This window comes from Momordica charantia, assembly GCF_013281855.1.
Source record: "Momordica charantia cultivar OHB3-1 chromosome 10 unlocalized genomic scaffold, Mcharantia_2.0 BLBB01000010.1, whole genome shotgun sequence".
Lineage (NCBI taxonomy): Eukaryota > Viridiplantae > Streptophyta > Magnoliopsida > Cucurbitales > Cucurbitaceae > Momordica > Momordica charantia.
Genome location: NW_028275158.1, coordinates 14701357 through 14713797, shown reverse-complemented (window position 1 = coordinate 14713797; position 12441 = coordinate 14701357). Strand labels below are relative to the sequence as shown.

The window sequence follows — 12441 nt, the reverse complement described above, 5'->3', positions numbered from 1 at the left end:
GCTGCAGCCACCGAAGGTAACGCATCACTGCTCGTGGAACTTGTGCGCCTCTCGTCGGACTTACCGTTCGCGGTGGACCGCCGCGGCTTTGCACGCAAAACGCCGAATTTACTCACTGTAGGAAGGATCGCCGGAGGTTCCGTGAGTCTGCTGCAGACGAGTCGTCGGCTGGAGGATGAAGCTGCTGTCGTGGGTGCCGTCGAAGAAGGAGAAGAACGAGAGTGGGTGGGGGTGGCTGGTTTATCGAAGAAGAAGAAGAAGTTGGGGGGGGGGGCGGCTCCAAAACGAGAGGAAGAAGAAGAAGAAAGGAAAAAAAAATAAAAAGAAAAAGAATAAGAAAAAAAACAAAATAGATTTAGGGTTTTTTTTTCTTTATTTTGTTTTAAAACCAATAGCCCAATTCCCTTAAATGAGGCCCAACTAAAACTACAATGGTCCAAAACAAAAGCCCAATAATTATGCTTTAGAAATAAAATAAACCCCACAACAACCCCAAATAAAATAGTTAACTTAAACTCTAAAACCCAAGAATAATAATTCAAAGAAAAGTAGAAATTAAGAGTAAAAAAAAACGATCAATTTAAGATTTAACTAAAAATCTCCTGAACAGGTCGAGAACTTAAATTATCTTAATGCAATGAAAATAAACTTAATTCTAATTTAGCCGAAAATTAGAATTTCGAAGTTAGAAGATCCAAGAATTAATGTTATCAACTTAGGGAAAGATCGAAGGCAGTATTTATCTCTGAAAATAAACGAGTCAGAGAACGTGAGGCATTACAGATAATTAATAATTAAATTAATTAATTATTAATTAGATCAATAATTAATAATTTAATTAATTAATTTGTTAATTGATTTTTTTATTATTAATTAAATTAAAAGAAGAAGATATCCTCATCGTTTTGGGATTTTTCGTAGATTCAGGAGAAGATATCCTACCTCCAAAAAGATATAACCTAATGGTCTTAGAATTTTTACTCTCTATAAATATAATAGTAAGCTGAACCCTAAATAAAAAGGCTTAAAAAATCTCTTAACTCTCTCAGTCCCTTGCAATTTGATCGCACAATCCGGATTCTCGACCGAGAGGTTTACCAAGGAATATCAAGTGGTGTCGTCTCATTGGGATTGCACGAAGAAGAGTCTTCAAAGGTAAAATCCAACATTCTTTCCTGTTTTATATTTTTCTGTGTTTTAAATTTCAAAAGAAATTCAAGAACACGTTCTCCTGCTTCCGCTCCGTGATTCACTTCCCCTTCATGGTGTTCATCAACTCAGGTGCTTTTTTTTGCTGGCCGATTGCAACTTATTCGGTCGGTTTTGTTGAGTTTTCAAGTCTATTAGGCAAGTGTGTTTATCCTTCTGATTCGGGTTGTTCATGATGTTGAGCGGATTATGCGTTCTTTCTTGTGGAAGAGTTCAAAAGCCAATGATCGGAGGCGAAGGTGGTTTGGTATGAGGTGCTATTCCTTTGCAGGAGGGTGGTTTGAGTGTGCGTCACTTGGCCTCTTTGAATTCTGTCGCTATAATGAAGCTGCTCTGGTTTCTCATTATACGGGTTGGCTCTCTTTGGGTGGCTTCGGTGGAAGCTTACATTTTTCGGGGGGGGGGGGGGGGGTATTTGGATCGTTCGTGCTTCGCCTCGGTTGTTTTGGTGTTGGCGGGATATCCTTTTTTTTCGAGATGTTTTTCGGCCTTTGGTTCAGTTTGTTATTGGAGATGGTCAGCGTTGTTTTGTGTGGCATATGACACTTGACTTTCGAGGGGTTTGATTTATCCGAGGTTTGGTGATCAGATTATCTATGATGCTGCAAGCTTGTCTTGGGTGAACGTTACTTATTTTTTGTTTCCTGATGGTTCGTGGTGCTGGCCTTGGGGGTGGGTTGTTTCTCTGCAGCTGGTCTTTGAGATTTCATAAGTGCAGGTTTTTGTCGGGTGGGTTGATGTGCCCATTTGGATTCGGGCGCCATTGGGTCTCTTCTTTGTTTCCAGTACGTGGGGTGTATTGTGGTCGGCCCAGCCTCATGTTCCTTGATTTTCTTTGGTTTGGTTCGGTGGGAAAATTCCAAAGCATTCTTTCATTGCTTGGTTGGCGATGCGTGATCGGCTTGCTACGAAGGATCGTTTATGTCTTTGGGACTCTTCTGTCCCTACTTCATATTGTGCTGGCATGGATTCCCTAGATCATCTATCTTATGTTCTGGCACGATTGCTTGGGATGATTCTTCTCACCGGGTTTCATATTGGTCTACTGAGCTTGCATGGGTTTGTCACATTAGTGTCAGGAAGTCTGCTTTTCATCGTGTGTGGCGCTTGGCATGGAGTTCGACTGCTTCTTTTATCTAAAGGGAGTGTAATGCTACAGTTCATGTGGGTGGGGTGGGTTGGTGGCCTTCTATCCTCTTGTGCACCATGAAAGCTGAGTTCTATTATTGTTGTACTACCTGGCCTAAGAGCTGCTATTTGAGTTCTGATCCTATGATTATCTCGACCTTGGATTTGTTTTCTTGATTTACTTTTCTTTCTTCTCCTTTTTTTGTTTAATATATTTATTTTTGCAAAAACAATGTTTTTTTTATCACAACCACTTGTATATAATAACATTTTATATTTCAAAATTTGCTACGATTACTTCATCTTTTATATATCGATATTTTAGATCTTCTTCTGAATTATCTAACTGCAGACTAGATTTGATTATAAATTATGAATAAAATATAAGCAACATTGAACTTTAATATACTAATTCAAATAATTTTCATCAATCTTCAATAATATTAGTTCGATATTTGACATTTATATACATAAGTTACTCCTATTTTTATATACGATGATTAAAAGTGATAAATTATAGTCTGATTAAGTTACAATTAATGTTTCATTTACTTAAACAACTTCCATTAATTTTCACAATTTATGTGATTTTTCTCGAAATATCCATGAGATTTCCGTAAATCGAGACCTTGATATTTCCACTGACATTGTCATTTCAAACGTTTGTTGTAATTTGAAATAATGTGGTTAATCTTTTAAAATTTCAATCATCCCTACTCATAATTTGATTTTTGATTTTTTTGCTAACATTTAATCTTTACTTTAATTTTTGTATAAATATTTAACTTACTTCAGGCATTACGTGTGTGTACATATATGTACTTATATATTAGACATACTATAATTATGTTGTTATTATGCATTATACAGTAAAATTGCAGCAAGTCTTAAGTTCATCAAATGTTAAAAAAAGAAAGTGTGGAATTGTTCATTAAATTGTGTGAAAACCGTCTCCTCCCGGTGGAAGAAGGTTAAGTTATAAATCAAAGGCAAGAGGGAGGCAATTGTTGGCCAAAAGCAGAACCCCTAGCATTAGAACAAATAGAAGTTGCCGGGCCACCACCATTGAAGGCAAGGTTAATGTCTTTCAGCACTACGCTTTGGCATGGAAAAACTTCACTGCAACCCAAATCTACTGCCACTTTTGTACTTGAAGTTCCCCTTATGCCTTCATACCTAACATCTCGAATCTGCACTCTCGACGTACTCTGCAACCATACATACTTCCTTATAAGCTGACATTATTTGCATAAAATAATCCAACAGATATCAAGCTTTCTTACCCTTTGATGAAGATTGCAGCCTTGTTCACAATAGCTCTGATCAATGATAATAGGATTTTTAACATTATTCATTTGGAGATTGATGTATACAATCTTGCTAACCACGCTTGACAATGAAGTTGACCATGATTTGATCCTCACACCGTTGGTTGTGCCGGAAAATATGGAATCTCTTACTGTGACTCCGATGACGTCTTCTTCATTTGGGTACCGTCCAAGGCTACCAATGCTAATTCCATGGCCCGGACCACATTGGACGTTGGTTACATTAATGCCTTTGCTTCCAGGGCCCAATGAGATGCAGTCGTCTCCGGTGCCGATCACCGAATGCATGATGTTGACACCAGTCGACTTAGAAATATGTATTCCATCTGTGTTGGGACTATTTGCTGGAGCTATCACTGTAACGTGATCAAATGTGATGTCATTGCCTCCGTGCACGGCAAAATGGAAGAGCTTGCTATTCACCGATGTTATATCTCTAATTGTCCCAGTGTTGATTGAAGTGAGTTTCAACGTCTACGTAGAATCAAACGTTATATTAATTACAAAAGGTACATTTGTTTGGGAGAACACTTATTTTAAATATTTTAATCCTAAGAAATTTAGTGGATACAATATAAGAAATCACTTGGCCGTTTCCTTGAAAGTATTTTTTTGTGTTTCTTGCTCGAGTACTCTTGACGAAAATTTTAAAAATGCTAGTTTTACGAAACTTCCAAACATAATAATTTAAGCGTGACGTGTTCTGAGTAACCATGGTAAAATACTCCGAAATATATTTGTATCATATGAATGAAAATGATAATGTTGTTAGTAGAAACAAAAGAAAAAGGACTTACGATTGGAAGGGTACCGCATCCTCCGCCTTTGAAGTGGCAAGGCCAAGCGGTAGGACCTTGGCCGTTCAACGAGCCGCCACCGTCGATGACTAGGTTGTTAACCCAATGGATATTGAGCCAACTGTCACCGGCGGCAGAGTTGCCGGTGGGAGCCAATAGAATGCCATTAATCCGTAGTTCAATGGGGCCTTTGCATGGACCTTGAAGCATCACTGGCCCAACCAAGAAGTTTCCATTTGGTACTAAAACCACGGCACCACCATTATTTCCACACGCTCCGCCCCATGCACTGCTCAAAGCCTACGAATAAAACAACACAAACCACCTCTTATATTTTCAATACTCAGTTTCAAAATGAGTTAAAAGTAAATTATTATCATTTATCCAATATAATTCAAAATCTTGTCGGTTACTTTTATCAACTGTATCAATGTTGTAGTTTAACCTATTTTTATGGTTAAAAACTATGATTACCTGTACTCACAAAAAAAAAAAAAAAAACACAAAACTGTGGTTACCTCTCATCTCATCACTCATCTCATTGTCCATCATTTGTAGATGGAACACTACAAATACCCAAAAGTTCAAACTAGCGTCTGGTAACAGATGGGATAAGCGGATTACTTGTCTTACTTTTTCAACTTAAGATCCTTAACATGCCTCATTAAGATGGTACCTACTTTGAGTTCACCAATCGTGACCCGAATCCTACTTTTAAACTAGATGCTTGTTTAAGCTTGTTTCGGTTCCAATACCATATCAATATTAATGCAGTTCTATCTCAATATCAATTAGCAATAAGAGGAATGACTCACTTATATTATAAATCTTTCTTGACTCTCTCTTGAAATGTGACACCCTTAATTAACATTAAACTTTTAATAATCTACTTTCAAGTTTAGTTTCAATAAATTAACTCATATTCAAAAACTTTAAATTGGTATTTAAAGACACATCTTCGGTTCTAAAATTTGGCTAAAATTTCAAAACTGTTATTGGAAAATGGAAAACTAAAAAACAAGTAAAACTTGGATGTATATAGTTTTTTGTAAGCTTACTTTTAAAATACAAGAAACTAAAACTAAAATCGTTGCTTAAACGATTTTAGTCATCCCAGCGTTTTGTAATCATCTAATTTTGAGTAAATAAAAGATATGCCAAATTTTATAATTAATTGATTAAAGTATTTGTGGTTTATTGAAAAAAAAAATACCTTACTGTTATCCGTTATTGCATCACCTCTGGCACCAAATTGCATAATATTGAACACTTTACTTTGGGCATAACATTGACATATGCAAAGTGATACCAAAATGGACATTACACATCCAACTGCTAATGAAAAACCCATTTTTCTGTCTCCTATATGTATATCTCTCCCTCTCTAAGATGGCTGGTTTTTTCTATGCTACTTGTGTTTGTTTATATAATAGAATTTTTTAAAAACTAAAATGGAATCACTCTAGTGTTTTAGATTTCATTCTTTTATTGGTCAATTATTTTGGTAAGAAAATCGCAATATAATAATTTTATGGCTAAATGATAAGACTGAGGTTAATGGGAATGAACTTTTTAAGGAGAGTCGGTTTATGTTCCACAAAATACTCTTCTGTCTTTGTTTTGTTGAAAAATAAATTTGAATTAATTTGACAGAAAAGATGAGGTTTGGGGGTTTAAAATTTTGCATTGAAATTAATTACGTTAGGTTTTCCATTTAATTTACCTTGCCAAAATAGAGATGTCACATGATATTTCTTCCCGCATTCTAGAAGTTCGGTTTGAAGGAAATGAATATAGAAAAACTTCCATGCGTGCTAGAAGATTTATTGTTGGGAGAGATTCAAAAAAGATATATTGTTGTCCAATATGAATTCGTTTTTTATCCCAATAATATATATATATATATATATATATATATATATATATTGCTTATTTCTAAATTATTTTTGAATCACACTTGCATCTTATTTTATTATAATAAAATTAAAATTAAATTGGTTCAATTATAATTTCAGTCCTAGACTTTTATTGTTGTAACTATTTATTTTGAATTCAAAGGTAAATGTTTGGATTGATGGAGCCAAAACAATGGAAGAAAAAGAGAAGAGGAATGTTGAAATGCTGAAAGGCTACTGAACCTAAGGGCGCAACGTCTCAACCCTATCCCAAATAAAAGAAAAGGCAGAGGCACACATTTTTCATTTTGACGCTGGGTGCTCGTAGCATTGAGATGCTACAGATAGCGTCTCAACGCTACAACGATAATATAAATTCCTCTTTTTACTTTTAGGTTTGTTTATGCAAAAAATGTGACGGGGTATGACCAGGTCAAGGTCGGCCACAGGGAAGAGCTCGACCTACTCCAAGTATGACCGTCGGGAGAGTATGACCTGCTTTTCAGATATGACTGCGGGAAGAGCTTGGGTTTCCTTGGAAAGGGATGACCAGCTCAAAGGGTCAAGGTCGGCTGACTGGGATGAGCTGGTGTCAGGAATGAGCTGAAAGGCCACTTGGCGAGGAAAGACCTGCACAAGGGAACAAACACTCCGACGCTCAAGTCAGTTTTGAGTCTGACCTTAGTATGGAGGCCGAGCTAGAATACGATACCTGACTGAAGAGTGAAGTGCCCTATTTATAGGTTGAGGTACCCGACAAGGAATCCGACCAGCGGTTGATCATGTTGGGACCAAGGTCGGTCTGTCGGGAGTAACTATTCCAGTTCATACTCTTGTCATCTGAAATTTGGCTAAGTATGGAAGGTCGTTCCTCTCATGAATGATCTTCAGGGAAGACCTTCAGATCGGCCTTTAGGGAAGGCCTCAGGTCGGCCATTAGGCAAGGTCTTCAGGTCGGCCCTCAGGGGAGCTCTTCAGGTCGGCCCTCAGTGGAGCTCTTCAGGTCGGCCCTCAGTGGAGCTCTTCAGGTCGACCCTCAGTGGAGCTCTTTAGGTCGGCCACCAAAAGGAAGATCTTCAGGTCGGCCACCAAAGGTAAGACCTCCAAAGTTGGACATTTTTTCTGTCCTCCACGTGGCAGTACGATTTTCAACCCCCAAACAAGGTTAGTTTTAATTGTTGTTGCACAAATAATTGAGAAGCAGATAAGATCGAGGAACAAAATAGTGGATGCAACGGGAGTGTATTGGTAGAGCGGAAGAGGTTGAGTTCACGAGATGTAATGCGTCATCGACAACTTGTTCTCATGAGTATTGGTGAGATTTTTCATTCCTATATTCCTAGGTTTGTATTGGTATAGTTCTTATAAGCTAGGTGGCTTTTGTCGAGGCCTCTAGAGATAGTATTGAGAGTTGTATCCCATTGTATTATCCCAATCATAGTAGAACCATCACATTGCGGAAGATTGGACGTAGCCTAGTTTGGGTGAACCAATATAAATCTCTTGTGTAATTTTTCTACTCTTTCTCATATTTCGTTTATTGTGATGGTGGGATATCGGAATTCGCTGAATAACTATGGAAGGAGAAAATGGTACTTAGATTATTTGGTTGAGGTGAATTAGGACTGTTACCTATTCTGTTGTGCGTATAGTAGCATGTATTTTTTCCCAACAAGTTGTATAAGAGCTCTTGGTTTAGAGTCATGGCATTCAGTGAGAAGTCCAGTTTTGAACGGATTGTGAATTTTTATAAACAAACCTTTGGGTTTTGGAAGATGCAGACTTACACGAAGATACACAAAATCTTGAATGCACGACAAGTCAAGATAACCGATAAAGAATGGACAGAGACTTATTAACAAGCCGCTGCAACTATCAGACATTGTTTATCGATGAACATGGTGAATCTCGTGGCGAGTGAGATAATGACAATAGGTCTGATGGAGACATTGACTAACAGATATGAAAAACACTCTGCAAACAACAAGGTATATCTCATCAAGACATATTTCAACATTCAAATGACCGAGAAGGCGTCGATCAATTCCCACATAATGTAAGTCACTAGTCTGATCAATTGATTGGCATCTGCAGGAGATTACGTATAATGATAAGATAAGCGCTATAGCATTATTGACTTCTTTCATAGATAGCTGAGAAACGATGAACGTGACTGTGTCAAATTCGTTGGGGGATAAAAACTTGAAATTTTATGAGATATATGACGCTGGGATTGTTGAGGAGATTCATAAAAGTGAAAGTGAAAAGAATTCTGCATTCGATTTAGGTACGAAGAATTTTATAGAATCAACCTTGGTAGTTCATGTAATGCCCCGCATTACCTATAAGGATATTTTCATGACTTTATATTATTATTGTTTTTTTAGGTAAGCTAGTCAAATCTAATTAGTTTAAAGTCAATAAACTTTAATTCATTCTAGTTAATAATTGTAGGCTTCTTATGCTCTAACTAATTAAACTCAAGTTAATTTTATTTATTTATTAAAAGAAACTTACAACAAAATTTAGTGATTTATCTTATCATTGTTTAATTAATTGTATATGATAATAAAAAATAAATATGCCTAAGAGATTAATAAGCTTAGCAAGTTTATAATTGTATTTAAGTAACAAAATTAGTAATAATACTTTAATAATTAAATAAATGTGGTGAATTGTGGTAATGGTAATGATGGAGTTATTTGAGTATTTATAAAGTATCATACATTTTACCCAAAGTTTTATTATATGATAATTAACCAAGTAAAACCTCAAATTACCTTTCTTTTACTATTTGTTTTTCTACCTTGATCAAATTAACTTAATTTGGGAAATATAGAGAGTTTTATTTAACTCATTGCCATAATTAGGCAATATAACCTACCTTATAACCTACCTTCCACCCAAGAGACACATTGATTAATTAAGTTTGTTGGGAATACAAAAAATTTCTACTTTTCCTCATTAAGTATTCGGTCATGCAAGGAGGGGAGGGGGGAGAGTTTGTTTCATGTTCCTAGTGTTTCCTCTTTTAAGTTTCATATGTATATTTCTTATATCTTCCTCCAAGAATATTTATAAACAAATCTGAAAATTTTCTCTTCATCATCTATCCTATGGTTTTAAATTACACCTTAGAAAAGTTGTGGTTGCTTTTCCAAGACCCTTCAAAGATCGTTCATCAATTTTGTCTTTTTGGTAATAAACAATTTCTTTTAGTATAATTTTGTAAGTAAATTTTTCCTAATAATTTTTACAGAACCTAAGCATGTCCATACCAATTTTTCTAAGGTCTTCATAATCATTTCAATCTCCCTTAGTTGCTGAAAATTTTTTTCATTCTATTCTTTACGGTAGAGAGGAAAAAACGCACCAATGGTGTAACGCCCCGCGTTCTCTAGTTTGTCAATTTTAAGATTTCAAGTGTGGCTTCATATTTTTCCCCCAAGCTGATAATTTAAATTCTTGGATTTTCTAAATTCAAAATTCTAATTTTTGGTAAATTAGAATTTAAGTTTAATTTCGCTCAATTAAAATAAATTAAATTTTGGAATTTTGGAATAGATTTTTAATTATATCTTATTCTAAGAGTTTGGAAATTTAATTTCCCTTTCTGATTTTTATTGTTGAACTTGAAAATTAAGTTAATCTCTTAATTTATATTCTCAGAACCTTTTTGAAGTGAGGTTTATTTTAAAAAATGATGAATAAAAATCTCTACTCTTTAGTATGGGTTTTAGCCTATTCCTTTGATTTATTATTATTATTTTATTTTTGGTTTATTCTTTTTTGTAAAAGATGACAAAGGAAAAGAAAAGGAAAATAACAAAAAGAAAAAAATGGGGCAAAACCCTAACTTCTTCTTCCTCTCTAGCGGCTGCCACCCTCCTCGTCTTCTTCTTCTGTTCTGGCGACCCACAGTGGTCGACGACAACGTCCAACGATGTGGGTGTTCAGCAGCGGTTCCCTCCACGAACCACCATTGTGACGATCCTCCCAACAGCTGCGTCAGCCTGAAACAGTTGTGATTTCCGCCTTGATTTGGCGCCCCTCAGACGAACCCACGACCGGTGGTGCCAGTCTTTAGCAGCCAACGGCTGTGCAAAGTTTGAGTGGTCTCCGACGTCATTTTGTAGCAGCAGTGGCGGCAGTTGGCGTGCGACAATGGCAACGGTTTGTGGTGATTTTTCGCCGGACTTGCTATGTTTTGTAGTGGATTCGGCATTCTTCGATGGATGGCGACCCCGTGCATGATTTTCCACAACGGCAGCAATGTCCTCGTCAGCTAGACCATGCAGAGTAGCGTCGGTACACTACAAGAATTTTAATTTGTTACAATCCTATAAAACGTTGGGAAAAGACCAAAAAACCGTTTTGAGTAGTTCCTCCCAACGATAAATATTCGTCGGCAAAAACATCGTCAGAAGTGTGTTGGGAAAACACATTGCCGACGTTTTTTAAAAAACGTTGGCAAAACAATACTTTTGCCAATGTTAAAAAAATGTTGGTAGAGCTGACTTTCCACCAACGTTTCCTAAACGTCGGCAGATCTGCTAATGTTTTCAAGAAACGTTGACAAATAGAAACTTCTGCCAACATTTTACAGAAACGTTGGTAGAGTTGTCAAAATTCTGAAAACGTTGGCAGAAGTTTTCATCTGCCAACGTTTTTCAAAATGTTGGCAAAAATTTCCATCTTCCGACGTTTTTCAAAATGTTGGCAAAAGTCTACACCTGCCATAAACACCGTATTTGGTCCGACTTTATTTTAGTTTTATTTTTAATTATTTAATTTTTATTTTATTAAATACTATAGGTTAACTTTATTATTAATTTTAAGATAAAGTTTAAATTACCTTAAATAAAATTTGTTTAAAGATTTCGATTTTATAAATAAGAAATTAATAATTGATTTTGTTTAGATTTGTTTAAATAAATTTGATTTTATTAAAAGATTTTATTTTTTTTACATGAAAAAATCTTTTTTTTTCCTAGTCAAAACCACCCACCAACGTAGCTTCCTTAAATTTTGTGTATTTAAGAAGAGCAGAGAGCATGCATGAGGGAGACCTGACACACAAAGAACACAACTTGAGAGCAGGGGCAGCACAAATCTCATAGAAATTCGCTTTGAAAATTCAAATTTCCTTGCGCATCACACAACTTCGAGAATTTGCTTGGGCGTCAAATCTAACTTTACTTCACTCTCATTGTGGAAATCTCCTCAAATTCCAATTCATATATGGTAAGTTCAATCATCTCACCCTATTTCGATTACATCAGTCAACTATGAAAGTTTTTTTTTTCCTTTCTTTTCTCTTATCCCAAGTGGATGATAAACCGGGGATGGGGGAAAGCATGAATCCCTGATTTTGCAACAGAATAGACAAGTTTCACAGTGGGACGAATTATTGAGTTTTCACCCCATTTAACAGAGAAATAGAGATTCTCCGTGATGGTCTAATGGCAGTCTCAATTCACGTCCTCTCTGTTTGCTTGTGTGCCTATGAATGTTGTTGCATGATTGCATGCGGTTGGTACTACCTTATACATATCGCTAATTGTGAGTTAGTTTGTGTTCTAACTATCATGAAATTTTGTTGGAGTCTTGGATGTGTTTCTGGATTATTGATAATTATATTATCATATTGTCCTGTTCACAAAAGCATACTGAGTTTTCCTGAGATTTATTACGTTGAGGAAGTACCTTGGTATATTGCTTCATGATTATCATGTTTGTTTGTGATTATGATAGCATGCTGAATTGTTGTGAGACATTTGATGCATGGGTCATGGCTTAGAAAGCATGTAGTGGGATTCTGGTAAGAGTTTTATTTTGTTATGAAGTGAATGGGTGAGTATCAGCCCACTGATACGTCACTAGTTGGGTATCGAGGCTTCGAGTATAAAGGCCGGGGATTAATACGCCAAATTGTGGACAAAGATTGGTGACGAGGCTTCGGGTACAAAGGTCGAGGATTGATGCAATGAATCTTAGGAGATGGCAAGTATTGGGGCCCTGAGAGGAAAGGACAACGACCAATATGTTGCAAAGTCACTAATGACTTAGCTATGCGTGGTCAGG

The 12441-nt window shown here is 36.3% G+C and overlaps 1 protein-coding gene across 1 annotated transcript; it reads right to left on the bottom strand.

The window, feature by feature from the left end:
• Positions 1 to 3320: 3320 nt before the first annotated feature.
• On the bottom strand, positions 3321 to 12081 carry LOC148208636 (exopolygalacturonase-like). Its single transcript, XM_088119131.1, has 5 exons — positions 12064 to 12081; positions 10335 to 10670; positions 4463 to 4762; positions 3621 to 4139; positions 3321 to 3572 (listed from the first exon to the last, which is right to left on the bottom strand). Exons 1-5 carry the CDS (start codon positions 12079 to 12081, stop codon positions 3321 to 3323), a joined length of 1425 nt encoding a protein of 474 aa, XP_087975257.1.
• Positions 12082 to 12441: the final 360 nt, after the last annotated feature.

Coding starts and splice junctions, on each gene's coding strand:
- LOC148208636 (XM_088119131.1), bottom strand. Junction 4,763..10,334: donor GGAGGATCGTCACAATGGTG/GTTCGTGGAGGG, acceptor TTTTATTCGTAG/GCTTTGAGCAGTGCATGGGG. Junction 3,573..3,620: donor GCTGCAATCTTCATCAAAGG/GTAAGAAAGCTT, acceptor AAATAATGTCAG/CTTATAAGGAAGTATGTATG.